Genomic DNA, 22,564 nt, shown 5'->3' with positions numbered 1-22,564 from the left:
CAAAATGTGCTGGCTTTGGTGAGAACAGTGGTGGTAGCTGGATGTGACTTATGTGAGTGAATTTTCAAGAATTTTGCAAGCTGGCTGTTAAACACATTATTAAAATTTAAATTATACAAACCTGAATAAATGTTAAAAATAAAAGCCCCAAATATCAAAATTCAACCATTCCTAATTATTTGATGACACCACTGCACCACGGTGGTTTTCGCACACGTCTCCCCACCTCTACCTGCAGTAGTGTCACTCGGCAAGCTTGAAATCAATCATGGTAGGACTACTGATAGCACAGAAATTGGCAAATGCTACCAATTAGAGCTTGATTTGTTGTTTTGTTGGTTGTCTAGACTTAACGTGATAAAGAAAATACTGATAATAAAGATGAAACTTAGAATGTGTTTAGTGTAGAAGCTGAAAGAAGTTTTAGTTTAATGACTATGAATTGTATGAGAGTGAAAAATAGTTTAATAGATCACATATCAGATTTAATGACAATAAACTTACTGGGAAAAGAACAAGTGGATTGAGATATAACTCCCACTGTAAAATCATGGTTGAATTGCAAATGTAGGTTGGCCACAGATACAAGAGTTCAGCAAAAATTAACTATTTTGTGAGAACCAATTGGCTAATGGATTTTACAATAAAGAAGACTGTATATTTTATTATTTGTAAATTGGAAGCTATTTTTATATCAGTAAAATTTACAGTCAGCTAATGTACATATAAAATACACACACACACACACATACACACACGTTTTGGGGGCATTGGTGGTCAAACACTTTCCAGCCCATCATTGGTGCTGTTCTGGCAAATAACACAGCAGGGCCCTGCTCTCACAGAATTATCAGGGCAGCAGGGAAGGTGGACAAATGAACAGTCCCCCCCCCACCCCATGTGATGAATCTCAGGATCAAGGAAGTGCCACAGGGGCTACAGTGGGGGACCAGCCCAGTCTGACAGGGCCAGGGAAGACTTTGTGGGGCTTACTCAGGGGAGGAGCCTAGAACAAGATCTCCTGGATTAGGTGCCAGCCACAGAGGACACCTTGGGAGTCATGGTTGTTCCTGCATCCCTCGGTTTGCTTCAACTCTGGGTTAGTAGACATGGATTATCACTGAGCTATGTTTCACAGGATGTGAACTCAAATTGGGGACAGAGTGGCAAAGAAAGAAAGGGCTTTGCAAGCACTTTCCACTTTTCTAGGCTCAGACTGCCCTTCAGTGCAACAGTGACATGAATAACTGACCCAGTCTCCTATGGGGGCTTTCCCTTTCAGCTGAGTGCTCCCTAGCTGTCACCAGCACTGAATGACTCTCTTAACAAAACCAGGGAGTGTTCTGAAGCCCAACCAATCAGTCTGGTTTCAGACTTTTCATCTCACTCTGGCATTTTGACACACATCATCATCAGCCTGGCTTGACAGGCAGCTTCCGTGCTCAGCTGAACTCTCACGGGGGCCAGGGCTCCCTGTGTCCCTTCACAGCAATGAAGTCCCAGTCCGACTCACCCTGGAGGCCACGAGCTGCAGCTGGGGCACAACTGCGGTGTGGACCAGGTTCCCGTTCACCACCAGGCGGATCTCCATGGAGTCGGTAGTGAAGGCCAAGAGGTATGGGAAAGCACAGACTGCAAGGTAAGGGGTGTGTCACCTCCCAGCCACTGGCATGATGACGGACTGTTTCACAGTCCTCACTTCTCCAGAAACTTCCATCTCTCCCATTCCTCTGGCTGCTTCTCTCCTTCCTTCACACGTGTACATTCCCTGACCCTAAGGTAGCTGTCACTCCTAAGACAGCCTCCCCCAGGTGCCAACCTGCTGCCCCAGTGGCTGTGCTCCATCTTCCCTACTGAAGCCCCACCACCCAGTCTCCAGCGGTTCACCTGCTGAAGTCCTGGGGGACAGCCCCCCCTATTGTCCAGACCACGGCCTGACACACCCTCCCTGGAGACCCAGGCCACTGTGCCTGGAAACCTTTCCCTCTAGTCAATCTTTAAGGCCCAGCCCATGTGTCCTCAGCTCTCGTGTCGTCCTCTGCTCCCCGTGTGTGTCTGGCCAGAGGCTGCACCTTGTTCCTCACTGGCCCTCACAGCATTCCTTGCGTCAATGGGCTTATCATTTATTAAAGGCCAGCCCCTCTTCCTGAAATGGTTTTTAGGACACCAGACTTCTAGGCACAGCGCTTGCCCTGACTGCCCTGGGACACTTCCATTTTTTTCTACTGGCTGGTTCACATTCTCTCCCTCACAGTGGCCCTTCTCTCTGCACTCCCAGCGCCTGCTTGGCTTTCCTGTGCTTCTAGCCTTGATTTCCTCAGGTCACCTCCAGTGTTGTGGCTCACTACCTGGAGGTCATTTTCTACTCTTCCCTCTCCTTTTACCATATCTAATCTGTCATCAAGCCTAACCAGTCCTCTCAGGATCCTGAGTTGGTCTCTCTGCCCTCTTCTCAAAACCCTACAGTGTGCAACTGTTTACAAATAGTTTTACTGTGAGGCAAACAGTATGAACTGGAACATTCTTGGCTCTGATCTGGCTCTCAAAGGCAATGCCTAGTTGTGGATGTTGATCCACAAACACTAAGCACCACCACTCACATTCTGATGTTTTAGTGGCAGGCAAGTATGAGTTTCTGTGATCCTGGGCTTCTGAGTTCCAAAATCATACGAATGGTGCTGAAAGCACTGTGTTCTCCTCACAGTCAGTCAGCGTTTTGAAGATGGAGACCCTACTCTTGAGTTTTAGAAAAAGGAAAGTAAGGCCCAGGTGCTGAAAGATAGCCAAGTACTGAAAAATGATATTTAATGGCCCTCAAATGAACACATGCTCGCACTGAGAAGAATGAGGAGGAAGAGAATATGATAGTCCCAAAAGAGGATAAAAAAATTATAAAGAGAAAGAACACTTTGAGTACTAACCACATGCACATAATTTATGGCAATGTCGCAGTAAGCCTGCGAGTTGCCTACACAGGATTGAACACTTCAGGTGTAGCTACGGAGGGGGAAAGTCTTATGATAAAAGTTTTCTTACCAATCGCATAAGGAGCCTGGTTCCAACAGAACTGGAAATCTGACGCAGAGGGTTGAACCAAAAAAGAGCCACCATTAAATGGGCAAACCTTTTTATAGATGCAACTGTCTGCAACAAAAACAACAGCAACTCATTTTTGTTAGAAACAACACTTAGATCACTGTAATTAAAGATATGAAAAACCAGCAACAAAAATAGTAGCCTATCTGTTAGTTCTTTATAAATAGCCAGTAGGAATGTTGCCATGATGCTAGATATTAATACCTAGGGTCCCGAAGCATTTAGAACCAGAATAGCATTACTACTACAAATAATAATAGCTGCCATCTGGGGAGAATTTACTATGTGCCAGGCGCTGAGCTTTAAAACCACTATTTCATTTAATCTGTAGAACTTTACAAAGTAGATGTTATTATTACACTCATTTTACAGATGAGAAAATTGAGGCTAGGAGAGGAGAAGTAGTTTGTCCAAAGTCTCATAAGTACTGTGTGGGGGAGGCAGGATTTGAATGCAGGTCTGCTTGATTGCGGAGCCTGCGTGCTGCCTGCCTATGCCACAGAAGGACGCCATCCTGCAAGGTGGGCCATCCTCTGAGCCTCATTCAGGACAAGGGTGGTGGGAGTCATATACTCACCCCAATATTTGACTATGAGAACTTGAAGCAATATGCTTGTATCTCCCTGGTGAACTTGAACCAGCACTAGATTAAGACCAGGTTAATTCAGTTACTAGTAACTGTTCCTGGCCTGCCCCAAGCTCTAAACATAAGTTCTTATGGTTCAGATCCTCTTAGAGTGAGAAAGTCCATGTAGAAATGAAGGCCCTTTTTATTACAGAAACCCATCGAGTTTTAGCTATATAATTTTTTTCAATGAAGACTGAATTTCTATTAACATCATAAAGACTGGATGTTAATAAACATCTTAATGTTTACTATTGTCACACACAACAGGGATGGCTCATAGGCATAATATTGAGGGAAAAAACAGCTAGATATATGAGTGTGTACAATATAATTCCATTTGCTTAAAAGTTCAAAACTATCCACAGGAGTATAGAGAAAGATGGCAGCATTACCTTTGAGAAGAGAGAATGGCTGGGGCCATACAAGACCAATAGCTTGGATTCTGCTAATGAGTTTTAGGTCACATACACCCCCACCTATATTTTAGAATCACATTTTAATTTCCAGAAAAAGAAAAAAAAAAAAAGAAAGAAAATATGATATACTTGGCAATATGATGAATTTATAGATATAAATAGAGTTTTGTTACTATTGGGTCTTGGTTGCATTAGTATATTCACATTGTGAAAAATCATGGAAATAATTTTATTTTTAATTACTTTAAAAAAGAGCTTTATTGAGATAATTTATAGATCATAAAATTCATTCATTTAAATGTACAATTCAATGAATTATAGGATATTTATAGGGTTGTACATCACCACAATCTAATTTTAGAATATTTTCATCACTCTAAAAAGAAACCTCATGCCCATTGTCAATCTCCATTTCTGCCCCAAGCCCTAGGTAACACTAACATACTTTCTCTCTCTGTGGCTTTGTCTTATATGTGGCCTTTTGTATGTGGTTTCTTGCACTAAGCATAATGTTTCTAAGGCTCGTCCAAGTGTCAGTGCCTCATTCCTTCTTATGGCTGAATAAGATTCCCTTATATGGACAGGCCACATTTTGTTGGTCTATTCACCATTGATGAGCATTTGCGTTATTTCCATTTTTTGCTATTGTGAATAAAGTTGCTGTGAACATTCCCATGTGAGTCTATGTGGACATACATGCCGTTTCTCCTGCATAGGTGACTAGGAGTGGAATTGCTGGGTTATATGTAGGTTGTACAATTTTATTTCATTCAGAATATTTTTACTATTAAATACTTATTTTGCATCTATATCTAACATCTTATGAGCTTTATTATTTTTTCTTGTGTTTTGTTATTGTAGGAAATTTGAGGAGCAAACAAAAACACAAAGAAGAAAATAAAAAATTATCTGCAACCCTATGTCTCAGAGAGATGCACTGATAACATTTTGGTATTTCTTTCTTTCTTTCTTTTTTTTTTTTTTTGAGACAGAGCCTCGCTTTGTTGCCCAGGCTAGAGTGAGTGCCGTAGCGTCAGCCTAGCTCACAGCAACCTCAAACTCCTGGGCTCAAGCAATCCTTCTGCCTCAGCCTCCCGCGTAGCTGGGACTACAGGCATGCGCCACCATGCCCAGCTAATTTTTTTCTATATATATTAGTTGGCCAATTAATTTCTTTCTATTTATAGTAGAGACGGGGTCTTGCTCTTGCTCAGGCTGGTTTCGAACTCCTGACCTCGAGCAATCCGCCCGCCTCGGCCTCCCAGAGTGCTAGGATTACAGGCGTGAGCCACCGCCCCTGGCCAACATTTTGGTATTTCTCCTTCAAGTATTTTTATTAAGAATGAATAAAAAATAAATGAAATGTTACAGGCTGGATGTGGTGGCTCACACCTGTAATTCCAGCACTCTGAGAGGCTGAGGCAGGAGGATTGCTTGAGGTCAAGAGTTCTCGACAAGCCTGAGCCAATAGTGAGACCCAGTCTCTACTAAAAACAGAAAAATTAGCTGGGCATCCCATGCCTGTAGTCCCAGTTACTCGGGAAGCTGTGGCAGGAGGATCACTTGAGCCCAGAAGTTGGAGGCTGCAGTGAGCTATGATGCCATGGCACCCTAACCTGGGCAACAGAGTGAGACTCTGTCTTAAAAAACAAAAGTTTACAAACAATGTTGGTGAAACTGGATTTTCCCCCTTTGAACTCCCCTGGCTAGTGGCTGACATTTCCCTATTACTAATTCCAAGCTTTTACTTTTATTTTTTATTTTATTTTTTTGAGACAGAGTCTCACTCTGTTGCCCGGGCTAGAGTGCCATGGCATCAGCCTAGCTCACAGCAATCTCAAACTCATGGGCTCAAATGATCCTACTGCCTCAGCCTCCCGAGTAGCTGGGACTACAGGCATGCACCACCATGCCTGACTACTTTTTTCTATATATTTTTAGCTGTCCAATTAACTTCTTTCTATTTTTGGTAGATACAGGGGCTCGCTCTTGCTCAGAATCTGGTCTCGAACTCCTGAGCTTGAATGATCCACCCACCTTGGCCTCCCAGAGTGCTAGGATTACAGGCATGAGCCACTGCGCCTGGCCTTATATTTCACCTTTAATTCATTTAGGACTAAAAATAGTACATACATTTACTTTTTCCAAAAGTTTATCCAATTGTCCCAACCTTATTTTTAAAAAATTCACCATTTCTCTACACATGTGAAATGCTACTTTCATCATATACATTTTATATATACTTTAGTCTATTTCTTGACCTTATTTTGTTGTATTGAGCCATTTGTCTGTTCTTGTACCAGCATCACACTGTTTTAATTTTTATATTCCCAATTCAATAAGCTGGTCTATATATTGTTTTAATTATGGTAGATTTGTAATAAATTATAATGTTAAAGAAATAATCGTCCTTCATGACAAATGTTTTAAAATAATTTCTGGCAAATCATTCATCTAGTCACTCAGCAAATATTTACTGAGTGCTTACTGTGTGCCAGGCATAATGAGAAATGAATTCAGATTCTGATTGGAATATTAAATTTATTTATTTCATCTGGAGAAATAGACATCTTTGCAAGATTAAGTCTTCTCATTCAGGAACATGCCATCTTTTTCATTTGTTCAAACTTTTTCTTAGATCCTACAGTAATGTCGGACTATCCTTACCTCAAAACCACTGGGGTTGGGAGCCTGTCCTGGGGGCTAATTCCTTAACAACTTTCTGATACCTCTGTAATTACTGGCTCTTGTTTTCTGCCATATTAAGGACAATTCTAGGAACTTATTTTCGATTACAAAATTATTCTTTTTATTTAGGTTTTAAAACTTACCCATATTTCATTGAAAGTAGGATGTCACTAAATAAAAGATGTGCCTTTTTTTGGGCAAAAGTAGTAAGATACACTATTATAAATGCACCATTAAAAAAGAAAGTTTTCTTTAGTTGTAAAATGCTATCAATTATAAGATGCACCCCAAATTCAGAGATGTTAAAATGTTAAAAAAAAAAAAGGGTGTTTCTTAGACTAGATAAAATATGGTATTAGTAGAAAACTGTGCCTAGTATCTGTTAGACTTTTGTAATGCTCTCTGTATGGTGATTATATTCCTTTCTTATTCTTAAGGAATGATATGTTGACTGAAAAAACCAGCATATATAACTTCATACTCACATACATATCTAGAGTTATATTCACACTTAACACTAAGATCATAACTACATGAAAATATAAAAGACTGGTCCTGAGAAGAAACAGCCAGAGAGGCAGGGAGAAAACAAGAGAACACAAAAGGACAGTAGCCAGGAGAGAGGGAAGTCTGGAAAGGAGGGAGCAGGCAGAATATCAGAAAGTGCTCTGCTGTGGCTCCGAGATACCACAGGGCACAGGTTTTGTTCAGTTCAACAACGTTTATGGACACCAGCACTGTGCTAGCCCTGAGGTGTGGGGACAAAAGGGTGGGCTGCAGGCCTGGTGCAGTGGCTCACGCCTATAATCCTAGCACTCTGGGAGGCTGAGGCGGGAGGATCGCTCAAGGTCAGGAGTTTGAAACCAGCCTGAGCAAAAGCGAGACCCTGTCTCTACTATAAATAGAAGAAATTAATTGGCCAACTAATATATATAGAAAAAATTAGCTGGGCATGGTGGTGCATGCCTGCAGTCCCAGCTACTCGGGAGGCTGAGGCAGGAGGATTGCTTGAGCCCAGAAGTTTGAGGTTGCTGTGACCTAGGCTGACGCCACAGTACTCTAGCCTGAGCAGCAGAGAGAGACTCTGTCTCAAAAAAAAAAAAAAAAAAAAAAAAAAAGGTGGGCTGTGGTCTGGCTTTCTGGGTGCTCCTGGTTCAGTGAAGGGAACTGTCCCCAAGGCTCTTTTCAACCAGTCTTCTTTGTTCCCTTCTCTCTGGGGAGCAAACTCCCAACACCATCTTGTGCAGTGTTTAAGTGTTCTTTATTTAAACTCTCAGTGTTTCCTGCTTCTGTGAGAGAAGCATGGAGGCCAGAGGTGCAGATCAAGGCAAGTAGGGCAAGAATGGCAGTGGAGACAGTGGCTGCAGCCTCCTGAAGCTCCAGGAACAAGCACTTGTCCTACCCTGTCGAATGTTGTTTTGAGGCTTAGGGACTTCTCTGTGTGACTGTTGTGCCTTGTACACAGCTATCTAACCATCTTCCAATTGTTAATCGGACAGAGTCAGGGGGAGAAAAGTATCCTCACTCTCAGCTGAAGACCTTGCGTCCTGAGAGAACAGATGCTCAGGAGAGGACGTCCTGGAGGCCAAGGCTGCAGCCCACCTGTCCCGGCATGCCTGTGCTCCGATGGTCTGTGGATGGCCAGGCCTTCCTCTTACCGCTCCGTCGCATCGGCTCCTACCAACTCAGGGACTTGCTCCAGTGTCTCCCTCCTCTACTGGAGTGTGTCAGATGGCCTCATTCACACAGTCTATTCTGCTCTTTAGAAAACAAAATCCTTCTGCCCGCCCTTCCTGCAGCTACCAAACCTTTCCTCTCTTTTTTTCCCCATAAAGCAAAATTCTCTGAATGACTCATCTGTACTCCAAGTTTCTGTTTCCTCTTTTGCCTCTGTCCTGTGACCTCTGCAGGCAGGCTTTCACCCACTGCTTCCCAGAGATCCCTGCTCTTGTCAAGGCTTCCCATTTTTTTTCTTTTTCATTTTATTTTTATTAAGCGCTATATAATACACTGCATATATACTGTATAACCTACATAATATACTGTACATAATAATACTGTATAACCTTCTAGCAGGAGTAGATGACCATTACTGAGCTATTTTTCATCAATCAGGAAAATGCTGCTTTAATCAATGTTCTCCAAACTCTATGACACACAGTAACGATTAACTCCAGAGATGTGCCTATATCTTCCCATCAAATTCCAATGATATAAACAACGGGCAACCCTTTTTTCCTTGCACTATTAGTGAACTTGTGGATGTATGCAGTGGCCACTCCAGGGATGATGGCAAGTCCAGGGAGAATCTCAAACCACATCTCGGCACGGTTACCCAGCCAAAATTCCACTTTTAGGCCCCTTAACGGTGGCCAGCTTCAGGTCCTTTCCCCAGTCTGCTGACTTTAAACGTCATTCACATGCTAGTGATTCCCAAATGGGCATCTCCAGACAGAGCTCTTCCCTGAGCTCCCTGGACATGTCCAGGTTGGACTCTTGATCTTTTTCACAAACTTGGTCTTGGCAAAGCTTCCCCTGTCACAGGAAACTGTGACCTCCATTCTTCGAGCTGCTCGTGCCCCAAACTGCAAAGTCTTCCTCTTTTTTCCATTTTTTCCCCTCTTCCTCTCACATCCTACAATTGATTCATCAGCAAATTATCTTGGTCCTTTTTAAAAAAACATTTAACAGCATTTAACAAAAAAGAGGTAGTGGAAACAGGAAAGTTACACGAAAATATCGTGTCGCTGAGGAAGGCCAGGGCTGGCTGCTGGGAAGCTGAAGCCAGAGGAGGCTGTGGATTTGGGAAGGAGCATTAATTCTTAGTTCTTATGCTTGAAATCTGTCTGGGATCTGATGGCTTCTCAGCACCTCCACTGCACTGCTGTCGTTCCAGTCAAGGCCACTGTCCTCGCTCATCACATGAGCACAGTTGCCTCCCTGCCCTTAACCCCTTCAGTGAATTCTCCACATGGCAGCTGGGGGCCTCCTCTTAAACCCAAGTCAGCTCATGTCGCCTCTCTGCTAAAATCCTCCACAGCACACCAAAGGCTTTTGTCCGCCCCAAGACTGGCCCTCTTTTTACCACCCTTGTTCACTCTGCTGCAGTTTCCCTGGTCACCTCAGGGTCATCTGGCCTAGGCCAGTATGTTCCTGCCACAAGGTCTTTACCCTGGCTGTTGTCTTTGTCCAGAATCCTGAACCCATGGAGAGTAGACATCTTTCTTTCTGCCTTACCTAAAGCGTAACCCACACTCCCTACTCCTGCCAACCTTATCCCTTTTCCATTTTGTTTCCCCTCAGCACTTATCACCATTCAACATATTAGATATTTTTCTTATTTATCCTGTTATTTGTCCAAGCTGCCCCTTGGTGTAAACTCCCTGAGGGCAGGGACTTGTGTATATTTCATTCACTGCTGAAACCCCTAAGCACGTAGGTGCTCAGTAAGTATCTGTTGAATGAATGGATACCTTCTTTCCCCATCCCATTTAGGAAGGGGAGGGCAGTATCATGTTTTGAAAGGTCCTGACACACATCTCGTCATTACCCCGTCCCACCCCAACTCCCATCAAGTGAGAGAAACTGCTGGTGGGCTAGGGCTGGTGGGTCTGAGCAGGAGGAGATCTGCCCCAGAGCAGAGCATCATGGATGGGTGGCAGATGGCTGTGTTTGTGCCTAGGGTGTCCATGCCCAGCCTCAGCTCGGCTCAGGGGCTGCACCCCCTACAGGTGGGTCACGCAGGTGAGGTGTTTCAGAGGTAGCCCAGACTACAGTTCAGGGCCCTGCTCCTATGCTTTCTAACTGAGTAAGCCCCAAGAACTCCAGTGGGATCCTAGAGAAGCAGAGGGTTCTTCTTCCCAATAACTAACATTGGTCTCTGCATCTGATGAGAGGCCAAGGACTAGATTTTTTTTTTTTTTTTGAAACAGAGTCTCACTCTGTTGCCTGGGCTAGAGTGCTGTGTTGTCAGCCTAGCTCACAGCAAACTCAAACTCCTGGGCTCAAGCGATCCTCCTGCCTCAGCCTCCTGAGTATCTGGGACTACAGGCATGCACCACCATGCCCGGCTAATTTTTTCTATATATTTTTAGTTGGCCAATTAATTTATTTCTATTTTTAGTAGAGATAGGGTCTCACTCTTGCTCAGGCTGGTCTTGAACTCCTGAGCTCAAATGATCCTCCTGCCTTGGCCTCCCAGAGTGCTAAAATTACAGGTGTGAGCCACTGAGTCTAGCCCCAAGGATTAGACTTAATGGATGTAGAAAAGTCAGTGATGCATGCTTCTTGAATTCCCGAGCTGTGAAGCATGTTCACGCTCAATGAGCTGGTGTCCCTGCCTGGCTCTCCCCCAGACCGTGAGCTCTCTGCAGTCCCTCTCCGTGCCCCCCACCACTGTGTCCCTAGAGCCTAAGGCATGCATGGCACAGAGAAGGTCCCCTACTATGGTTAAAAAGGACAGTCTGAATGGGGGTGCTGGGTTGAGGGGAGAATTTTAAGAAAGTTGCTGTACAGGAAGGAGCTCACAGTTGTCCATCACTCCTTTCATTTTCTCCATCCAGCTGGCGGAGAACAAGGGGGAAAATTACCATTTCTAATTTTAAACTAAATTTCTCTGAAGAAAAATCCCTTCCTGCATGTAAAAAAGTCTGTGGAGGTTTAAAAACTGGGTTCAGCATTAATACTGATGATTCTGGAATAAAAGGAGGAAAAACAAAACCTTGCTGTGCCAGGCAGAGTGTTTTGGGCTTTACAGGTATTTATTTATTTTTATACAGAAGGGCTCTCACTATGTTGCCCAGGTTGGTCTTGAACTCCTGGGTTCAAACAATCCTCCTATCTCAGCCTCCTGAGCAGCTAGGACTATAAGCAAGCGCCACCACACCTGGCTAGTTATTTTTATTTTTTATTTTTCATAGACACAGGGTCTTACTATTGCCCAGGCTGTTCTTGAATTCCTGGGCTCAAGCGATCTTCTTGCCTTGGCCTCCCAAAGTGCTAGGATTACAGGTATAAGGCACCATGCCTGGTTCTGCTTTGTAATTCTTATCACTATTGTAACTAATAAATTCTTTATACTAATTGTAAGACTGTAAGCTCACTGGGGCAAGAACTAGTGCCTAGCACTCCTCTTTAATTTTCACAACAGTCATGAGAAACAGGTTTTGTACTCTTAATAATACTCACCTGGAAGTTAATTCTTAGTAGGTTAAATATGATCAAATCAAAACCAAGGGGTACTTATGTGAGCTTTTCTAGTTTTCCTCGTGTGATTATCTTTAACCACTTCGGTACCTCGCTCACCGGCCACGAAACCTTGCTCACAGCTGGCACTCACAGTCTGCCCAATAGCTTGTGCTGTGCATTGACGACAAATCCGTTTTGCTCTTGTGTAATAAGGAAAGCTTTAAAGCACCGAAAGCTTGTTTTACTTTACAGGCAGCTTTACTTGTAATGTAAATATCAGAATAGGTAACATATACATATATGTTTTCATTATGTTATTTTTAAATGTTCACGATTTTATTTTGATAATTAAAAAATTAGAAAAGTCATATCACGGCTGTTCACTAAAGTCGAAGTGCACGTTCATCTGTGGCTGTCGACTATAGTCGACGCTGGGCTGTGCGCATTCATCTGTGGCTGTCAACTACAGTTGACGCTGGTCCGGAAGTGGTTAAAGCATTATCAGCAAACAGAAGAGTTCGCCCTTAGCACTGAAATATATTATTTGCATTAAAGGTGAATGAGCACTGGATGCTGAGGTCACAGCCAAGTTTGCTTTTCTTTCTTTTTTAAAGCAGTTAATGACTTATTCTGGTATTTAAAATAGAGATTAAATTTTTTTAAAATACCAACATGTTGAACTCTGTACACTATTTTTTCCTCTGAAGTTTATCTCGTGAATGTATTTTTCTCAAATAACATGTAGCTGGAAGTTATAATCTCCATTATAAAATATGTTCACCTTTATCATATCTGACATAAAAATTTCTCCTATACAAAACTCTGAGTTTATAAAGTTATTTTAAATTTTGTTTTCTTTTTTAATAAAAAGAAACTGAATTCAATGATAAATATCAGCTCAAGTTTTTCCACAGCACCTGCTGAAAGGGCCTTTACTATGCAGGTGTCTGTGCCCTAGACAAGAACACGGGAGATAATAAGCAGATGCCGTGTGTGGTATGTGTGAGGGGGAAAGAGTTATACATGTGTCTGGGTGTCTGTGAGGAGAGGCCACTGCTTCTCCTGGGGTTGTTCACCAGGTAGCTGCCAACCTGCTGGGAAAAAGGAAGGTGAACCAAAGCCAGATCCCTGACCCAAAGAAAAGGGAGGAGGAAGTGGCATGGTTTGGGAGGACTGAGGCTCTAGGAATCTCTGAGACTGCCAAGGCCTTGACCTTGGGATTTAAAGATACTGAGATTATCTTCTGATGCAGTGTATCTAGGAAAATAGACACACACCAATCCAGATGGAATCAGAGCCTAAAGCCAGGGCCTGAGCAAAGCCATGGGAAGCGGACTCCTACAGAAGGGCCCCATGAGCCCCCAGAGGCTGCTGGAACCCTATCTGGTGCATCAGGGACGAGTGAGCAACGCGGCTTGTTCAAGTCAGCACACTGCAAGTTTGGTATACAGCCAATGGCATCCGCATTTGTCATCTCCCTTTGTGTTTGGGATGGATTCTCCTCTTCTAAAAACCGGCTCAATCTTTCTGTTCTTAACTTCTCTCCCACCTACAAGCTTTCCCATCCCTTCAAGCAGTTAAAGACAGAAAAAAAAAATTCAGTTTTTAAAACATTCTGCCACAAGTTTTTCTCATAGATTTTTCAATGAAGTAAAACGACCATACTTGAAAGAGATGAAAATCTTATCGAGATGACTTCCACATGTAGCCTCCTTCCCCTGTCCCTGTAAACTTGGGGATAGTAGATAGCAGCAGCAGCAGTGGCCTGTTCCTGCCTGCCAAGAGGTGGGTCCTTCTTGTCACGTGGCTATTACAGACCCATTGTTCTAAGGAGGGCTTAGCCGGCTCTGTGAGTAAAATATCCCCAAAGAGTGCAACTTATTGTCAAAGAGGCTCCCCATTAATCTTGAATTTTGAAAGATGATGTTTACCAAACAAATTTCTCTACTGATAATTAGCTTTCCTGTATTTATTAATCAAAGATTAATCAACATATCTGGTCCAGTATCACCACTCTAAATTAGTAAAATTCTAGGCTAAAAAATATGTTTTATGTCTTAGACTGGGCAGCCTTATCCAGGAAAATATCTTACATCTTTTAGACTTAAAAAAGTCCTTTTTATTGAAGTGTAATATTAGCTTTTGAAATGCTGAAAATCCTTAAAGACCCCATTCGACACTTTTGGTCTGCTCAACCTTCCCTGCCACCTAGCCCAAACTAGCACAACTGGGGCTGATATGCCAGGCTGAGGCTGATTTCATGAGAAATAACAGGAGGGAGAACAGTAACAGTGGTTAAATTTGTGGGTGCTGGAGTCAAGAGAGTATCATATGCAAACACTGTCATGCTGCTTAGTAGCTGTGGACCTTGAGGGAGTTCACCTCTCTAGGCCTCGGCTGCCTTATCTCTAAACCGAGTTTAATAACAGAGCCTGCTGCAGGCATCCATGAGAATTAAATGAGACACACCAAGCACAGCACGTGGCACATGGTAAGGACCCCTAATGGGAAGCTGCTGTCATCACTGTAGCATCCGGGAGATAGCGGCACAGGTAGCAGCTCTTGTGCTGTGTTGCCAAGAGGTCTGGGGTGTAGTGGGCGATCCAAGTAGGGAGGCATTTTTTAGATGCTCGCTGAAGTGCAATTATGAACCCAGGAATGATTTACCGGGTCCCTTTAAATTACCCAGAAAAAGAATAGTTTATTTTAGCAAATAAAAATAAAAACACAAACTTAACTTACAGTTGTAACACAGTAGCAGACCAGCTTCTCCATCTTCGTACACATCAATAGCTGCAACAAAATTAACCTGCAATGGTAACGGGCAATGGTAGTGCACAGGCTGGATGACAAGTTGTGAGCATGTGCAGCGGCCCCTGGCGCTCCACAATCGCAGGGGCGTGGGGTCACGTCTACCTCACCAGCACCCATAAAGCCATATCAGGGGCCATGATTACAACACACCATAGGTATGAAAGAAAGAAAATCTCTCTTTTCTTTCTCCACTGGGACTTTCTCTCTGTCTTTTCATACTTTCTGAGAGGCTCCATATCCGTCACCTCTACGCTCTATTAAAATACCTCAGGTTTACATGGTGTGCTCCAGTTCCCAAGGCACCTTCACGTGGGTTATTCATTTCACTCTCACACTAACTCCAGAATGGAGACAATATTATTCCCATTTTACAAATGATGAAATTGAGGCCCAGAGAAGCCCCTCAGCTGGTGAGCAGCACAGCTGCGATCTGAACTGTGGTGCTCTTCTCTTCTTACCATAGCCCCCTCAGGCCTCCAGCTAGTCAAGTCTCTGAACCTTAAAATCAGCATGGCATGTCCCCACTTCTGCTCTTTCTCTGTCCTGCATTTAAAGGCAGCACGCACGATGAGAAGGGGGTCGGAGGCCTAGCTATCTCTGTGACCTCTCGGGATCTCAGTTTTATGTCTGGGAAGAGGGCACTTGACCTGATGGCATCCTCGATCATTCCTGATTTTCAAAACCCCGACCCTCTAGAGCAGGCGTCCTCAAACTATGGCCCGTGGGCCACATGCAACCCGCCGAGGACGTTTATCCAGCACGCCGGGTGTTTTTGCTGTTGCTGCCTGTCCTGCTTAGCAGCTGACTCATCCTGGGCCCACAGTGCGCACTCTCCAATGGTCTGAGGGACAGTTAACTGGCCCGAGAGACAGTGAACTGGCCCCCTGTTTAAAAAGTTTGAGGACCCCTACTCTAGAACCTCCTGCTCTTTCCAATTCCTTACATGTATCCCAGCCCTGAAAGTCTCCCAAGCATCCGGAGAAGCCACCTTCGCCTTGCTGGAGGCCCTAAGTGGTCAGCTCTCTGCCTGCCCCACGGTCTCTGCCAGGTGAGGTCCCCTACCTCCTGTCCTCCTCTCCCTCAGATTAGTCTTTCATATCTTGGCTCTTTTCTCACTAGAAAAATACCTACTTTAATAGCTCCAAATTTTGCTTTGTGCTCAAAATCCCCAAATCTACAAGCCCAGACCCGTATTCTCCCCAGAGCTCCAGCCCGTAATCTGCACCTCTTGTTCCCCGAGATGGCATCATTCTACATCCTGTCACTGACAGCAGGAGGCAGTCAGGCTGGGCACACAGAACCAAGGTCAAGCCCTGCCTGAGCTGCTCTCGGCCTCCATAGTGCGTGGCAAATGCTTAGCCTCTGGCCCTCAGTCCTTGAGAAGCTGGCATAATGACAGTGTTGCCCTGGCAGCACAGTAATGAGATAAGGCAGAGATTTTAGGCTGGGCCTGGCATATAACAAGCACTTAGTGAAAGCTATTTTCACTTTTAAACCTTCTCCTTTCTAAACTATCCCAAAGTCTCAGGGGCTCTGTACTCTCTCCCAAGTCCAGCATCCTCCTCCTCACAGGGTCTTTTGGGTGTCCTTTATGTACTCCCAGGACACCGAGCCAGGGCCTCCTGCTGGCTCGCCTCTCCCAGCCCTGCCCCAGGTCCACCCTGTGCTCCTCCCTCAGGCCCTGTCTCTTCTTCCCAGAATGTGCCTTTGCCTCTAAACGTTCTCCTCACTGTGCTAAGTCTCCAACTGGGCACCTTCATCCAGGTCTGCTGCCTGGGCCCCCATGGCCCTTCCGAGGGAACCCCCGCCCCTCCCATCTGTCACAATCTGGCACTGTACTAGGTGCTGTTAGGATGCAGAAAAGGATAAGGTAAGGTTCCACCCCTCAAAAAAAATCAGAAAAGGATGCAAGTACCTAAAACAAGGTGTAATGGGGCAAATGCCACAGTCAAGAGTTGTGAGAGCTCTGGAGGGAGTGGGAAAGCAAGGACCAGTGGCCACAAGCTCCGGCTCTGGGATCAGAAAGACTTGTCCTGGCTCATGGCCTCATGCATGAGGGTCTCTGTATAGCCTGCACCATGCCTGTGCGCACTTGTCTATCTGTTCTCTGCAGCTCCCTCCCCACTAAACCACAAGGCTTGTGACATGCAGCCTGTGTGTGCCATTCAGTGCCATCTCCTCAGTGCCAGATCAGGGCCTGGCAGGCAGCAGGGGCAAAATAAACACACCAGATGAATGACTGAATTAACAAAATCCCAGCTCCATCACTTCAGAGTGTGCACACATAAGCCACCTATTCCCCTCTCAGAATCTCAGTTTCTTCATTTGTAAGACTGGAGATGAGAGTAACTACATTTATGGGGCATGGAACTTGCTAAATGCTCAGTAAGTGTTAGCTGACATTATTACTTAGCCATGGAGCCAGCACCAATGGGCATGTAATATGTGGGACAGTCTTCGAGTCCTCTCTGACCCCTGCAAGGCCCCTTCCTGGCTCTATCCCTTGGCTCAGAATCACCTCCTCCTCTGTGCCCAAGTCTGGGTCAGTTTGTTTCACTGTCTCAGCCAGAGGCTTCATGCTGCAGCAGGACACATGTGTCTGCTCTGCCAGTCTGTGAGCTTCCCGAGGAGAGGAGCCGAGGGCTACCCACTCTGTGGCCTGGCCTGTCACCCTCGCTGGCTGTGGATGCAACAGTGTGCTGGGTTTAAGGGCATGGGTTCTGGAGCCAGCCAGCTGGGGCCCAAGTCCTGCTTCTGCCACTGACTAGCTGTGTGGTCTGGAGTAAAATAAGTGACTCTTCCTTCCTGAGTCTCAGTTTCCTTTTATGTAAAATTGGAGAAATGAAGCATACCTCCCTCACAGATTATTGGGATTATTCTGAGATGCAATGCTTATGACATGCTCTGACACAAGGCCTAGTGGTTATGCTCATTATAATTATGGGAGGGTTAACTACAGTGAGAAAGGCAGCCCTTTGGTTCAGTGATAAGGCCTGTGTGTGTTTGGGGTGGGGTCGGAGACATATGTGGTGGTGACAAGCATGGAGGAAGTCCAGGCAGCCTTCTAGACCAGTCTGTGCAGTGACACTGGAGCAGTACCTGGCATCAAGTCAGTCTACTGGGGGTTTCAGGACTGTGCTGCAGGCACACGAAGTGGCAGTATTCACAGTCAGGCAGAGGCAGCTCTGGCCCAAGGGCCAGGATTCAGGGACCGAAGACCAGACTGGACTTAACCACTCTTCCCGGACACTCCACAGCACCATGTTCAGACGCCTGTTACCACTCGGCAGGGAGACCTGTTTCAGGCTTTCATGTGGGTGCCTGTCTCCTCCCTGGGAGAGGGTCCTGGCTGGAGTCAGACTCTGCAGCACTGTTTCCTAACCAGGTGACGACATCAGAATCAACTAGGGGGCTTATAAAAACACATATTCTGGGTTCTCACTTCTAGAGGTTCTGATATGACAGGTCTGGGGTAGGACACAGGTGTCAGATTTTTATTTTTTAATTAAAGATAAGCAGTTCATTTTATTGGCATTTAAAAATGATAGAAGTAACAGCATGGCTGTAAAAATTATTAATGGAAACTTGTAACAAGTGAGGTATGTACCAGCCCTGTCCCATCTCTTGCCCCTGCTCCAGCCCCAGCTGAGAGAGGAAGCTACTGCTGGTTCTACATTCAGCCTTCCCAAGTGACCCCAGGCTAAGCCCCCTGCTGAGAACCGTCAGGTTCTGGGCAGACAGTCAAGACAGGACCTGGTCCCAGTGAATGAGCCAGAGACTCAGATACTAAGACCATGTCTGCAGTTCCTTCGAGAGGAGCCCTTGGTTTTGGGAAAGAGGCCAATATGTTAGAGTTAGAGCTGGGGCAGTAGGTCACTGCAGAGCTGCCCATAAAGGGAACTTGATGTTGACTTCCAGTGCTTTAGTGCTTCTTAAACATTTTCTCTTTTGAGCCAAGACTGTCTTAGAACCTGGGGTGGGGTGGAAGTCTGAACTGGGAATCAGATGGTTCTGTGGGGGGAGAGGGGTGGGAACAGGAAGCAGGGACAGCCCATCGACTCTGGCGCCTATAGAGAGCAGGTGGCAGCCAGTGCAATGTGAACAAAAGTTCACTTAAGGCTGGGTCCACCTTCCTCTCCTGCCCCCAGTGCACTAGGTGACCAGCTGCAGGAGCATTTTGGTAAAAAGCTAGTCCTGTTCCCACAGGGCCTGTTTTTGACTAGCTATTAGAAAACACATTGCTCATTACCTGTCTCATATCCTTAGGGCTTTTCTCCCCAGTTAGACAGTAAATTCCTCCCAAAGATGAGTGTGTCTGATTAAGGTTTGTCCCTGCTCAGCAGATCCCTCGGCCAACTGACAGGAGGAGGGGCTGTGCACACGGATCCTCTCAGAGCCAGGGTGCAGGAAATGGCTTCTTGTTTCTTTTTTCCCTTTTAAAACAATTTCTTTTCTCTTAGGGAAAAGCTTTGTATCTTTGTTTTTAAAAAAGCACATTGAAGAAAAGGCAAAAAGCTTGAGAATCATTCCTCATAGCCATCCAAAAAACAAATAAAACACATAAGTCATCTAAAAAAATAGTTTTTAACCCAATTTTTCCTGGGTCTTTACTAATCACAGGAATAAAATAAACATTCCAATAAATTATTAGGATATTAATAATAACCACCACATGAAAGAAATTTAATAAAATAATTTTCTCTATAGCTACCCTCATGAATAAGTTAATTGCATAATTTTCAGCCACTTAAGCATGATTTGCTTTAAACCAGATCGTGTCAGAAAGTTTCTCTGAAACAAGGTGAGCACTTTTCCACTAGAAAAAGCAGGTCTTAGGGAACTAGTTTCTAAGGTAAGGACTGAGGGGACAAAGACCTGCTCAGCTGTGACTGTTCCGTCTCTGGCTGCACACACAGAGACCGCTGAGAAGCAAGAAAGAATGAGAACTGTTGAAGGACAGACTGGGCCCCTGCCCTCAGAAGCTAGCAGGCTGGAAGAGGTTCCAGATCCAGGCAAGAAGCCCAGACAGCTGACCTGCAGCTGGCGGGGGCGGGGGCGGGGGCGGGGGCGGGGGTGGGTGTGGCGGGCATTCCTCCAGCTTTAAGTAGGAAGAGTTTCAGGACAGATGCCTCCCAAGTCTACACTGGGATCACCTGGGGGGAGACTTAAACAATGTTGGTTCTCAAGTACCATATCCCCTGAATTCTGATTTAATTGATCCGGCATGGGGTCAGAACACTGCTCTTTTTAAAGCTCTCCAGGTGATTCTAGCCAGGGCTGGGCAGCAAGGCAGTACACCAGGGTTCCCAATTTGGCTGAACATTGGAATCACTGGGGTCATTTAAACATTCCCATGCACACCTCATCCCAGACTTGTGAAATCTCTGGGGGGAAGGACGCAGGCCCTGGCACCTTTGAAACTCCTCTAGTAACTCCAATTGTAGATAAGTTTGGGGACCACCAATATAAATAAATGACAGACTACTCTGTGATCAATAACAGCAGAAGACAAGGCGGCCTCCTAGTTACATCTAGATTTTTCTATTTCTGATTTTTCTGTTTCTTAAAATCTTGCTCTAATTAGGTACTAAGTCTTTCTAAAATAGTAGTTAGCAATTTTAATGAATGAATTTAAGGAACACCATAGTGTCTTTGATTTAGCTGAACAGGACTGGGGGAAGCCTGTGGGAAGTCCTCATTAGGAAGTACATTCTCCTGGAGGGAGGGGGGTGATGTCCCCATTCTGCAGTGTCCTTAGTACCAGAGCCAGCAGGCTGTTGGCACTGTGCTTTGCAAACACTGAGCACCTCATTGAGACCAAGGCCCTGCCCTGCTTTACAGAGATAAAGGGACTGAAGACCTCTGTGATCTGCTAATGTCAGGCATCAAACAGAGCGGCTCCAGCGACAGGTCATCAGGCCTCAGGGTGGTACATGCTCACCAGCTTCCAGTGGGCTCTAGGTTCAGACTCTACACAGTCATCTTTAGGGCTTCAGTGCATTTTTGGGAGGCACTAGATTTTGTCCCAAACCAGGACATCCTTGTTTTCTGTGCAGCTCAGGCCAGGGGTGTAGACCCTCAGTGCTGATCCTCTCTCCCTCTCTCCCTTAATGGGGTTCCGGCCCTTCCTCCTGTCTACCGGGCCTCCAAGGGGATAGAGAAGGGTGCTGGACCCACCTAGCCACCTAGTCCCCACGCTGAGAGTCTGCAGGGCTTCAGAGAGGAAGCTTTCTCTCCAAACGCCCTCCCAGTACCAGTCACCTAACAAATGCTCTCATCTATTTGGTTATTTATAGTTGGATTTTTGACTCTTCAAGTCTCCTTTATTTGAAAGAATGGAGTGACAGGGTGAGATCTGAAAGCTGAATAGGGCAATGGGATGGTCACATGATATTAGAACCACTGTGATGTACAAAGATGGCAACTTCACATGGTTCAGCCTGAATAGTGTATCACATAATAATGATATGATGAAAAGTATATACTTTTAAAGAAATCTGAATCATGGCATCCCAAAGTTAGAAGATGCAATGATTAATCTTCTCTGATTCCCACTTGTCCCCACAACCATCAGCTTACCCTGTTGGCCTCCACGTGGTGCAGCCTGAAGGCCTCTCCTGTGCTCTCGTTCACCATGTCGAATTGGTGTCGATAAGCCACACAGATGAGGTTGTCACTCTCCTCGGTTGGCCCATCCACTAAGGTCATCACGGCAGGGGAGTCGGACAGACAGATCTCCTGTGCGGTTGATGATGATGTAGGAGACTGGTTAGTGCAAAGCAGTCAGCTTCATGTTAACCCACCCCACCTTCAGAAGAGGCCCCCTCCCCACAGGTTCCTGCAGGGCCCCATACTGCAGGGAAAGAAAAGGCCCGAGAGGAGGTGATAGGGGTCACATCAGACTCCTCTCTCCCATAACCTGTCCTCAGGACTCAGGCCTCTGTTCACAGGAACAGGTAGAGGCCAGGAAACAATTTTATAAAACAGATACAACGCTATGGTCTACTTTAGCCTTCACATTGTTGGGTCCTATCCTGGAACTTAGTAATAGTACTAACAATTACTAACTAATCTTGTTGAGCATTTAACACATACCAGGCATGGTTCTCATTGAATCCTCGTAACCACCTCATGAAGTAGGTGTGGCTATTGTTTTGAGGAAACTGAGGCTCAAGGTCAAGTGACTTGCCTACAGTCACAAAGTTTATAAACGGTAGAGCCAAGATTTGCACTCAGGAAATCTGATTTCAGAGCTCATACTACATAACTGTATATGCTACATCTAAATATATTCATTAAAATTGCTAATCACTATATGAAGAAGGCTACCACCTAATTAGAGCAAGATTTTTTAATTGCATTAACTTAATTGGCATGCTGCTCTGTCCCCTTAAGTTGAATATTATCAGAAATGGATATGCATAATCCAGGAGGCTTTGACTGTAGGCAAAAGTGGTTTCTCAGCTCACCAACAGAAAAACTCCATCTTAGTGGCTGATGTTTGACATATCCTGCACCTTAACAACAGTCTGTGGTGGGAACTTAACCTGGAGGCCTTGCTCACAAGACCCCCCAATCTACCTGCAGCCCATGCTGACCGAGGCAAGCAGGGCAGTGCTGCCCCATCACTTCCTCCCAGCCATTGAAGCCACCATCACCTCTTGCCAGGATCCTGTACAGGCCTCTCAGCAGCCTCCTATCTCTACCCTTGGTCCCTGCACTCTCCTCTGCCTGG

At 45.1% G+C, this 22,564-nt stretch overlaps 1 protein-coding gene and 1 pseudogene across 4 annotated transcripts in view; both read right to left on the bottom strand.

Moving 5' to 3' along the window:
- The window catches only part of GARNL3 (GTPase activating Rap/RanGAP domain like 3), a 168,748-nt gene that overhangs the window by 5,222 nt on the left and 140,962 nt on the right, over positions 1-22,564 (bottom strand). For all 4 annotated transcript variants that reach the window (XM_012771966.3, XM_012771965.2, XM_076009049.1 and 1 more), the window contains 4 exons: positions 21,409-21,567; positions 14,758-14,824; positions 3,037-3,144; positions 1,514-1,632 (listed from right to left, as the gene is read on the bottom strand). In XM_012771966.3, coding sequence (XP_012627420.2) covers positions 1,514-1,632; positions 3,037-3,144; positions 14,758-14,824; positions 21,409-21,567 — 453 coding nt within the window. The remainder of the gene's footprint in view (positions 1-1,513; positions 1,633-3,036; positions 3,145-14,757; positions 14,825-21,408; positions 21,568-22,564) is intronic.
- LOC109731187 (NADH dehydrogenase [ubiquinone] 1 alpha subcomplex subunit 1-like) lies at positions 7,926-14,747 on the bottom strand (annotated as a pseudogene).

Source organism: Microcebus murinus, chromosome 12 (genome assembly GCF_040939455.1).
Source record: "Microcebus murinus isolate Inina chromosome 12, M.murinus_Inina_mat1.0, whole genome shotgun sequence".
NCBI lineage: Eukaryota > Metazoa > Chordata > Mammalia > Primates > Cheirogaleidae > Microcebus > Microcebus murinus.
The sequence above is the reverse complement of the archived record's forward strand: the minus strand, read 5'-3'. Positions and strand labels throughout refer to the sequence as shown.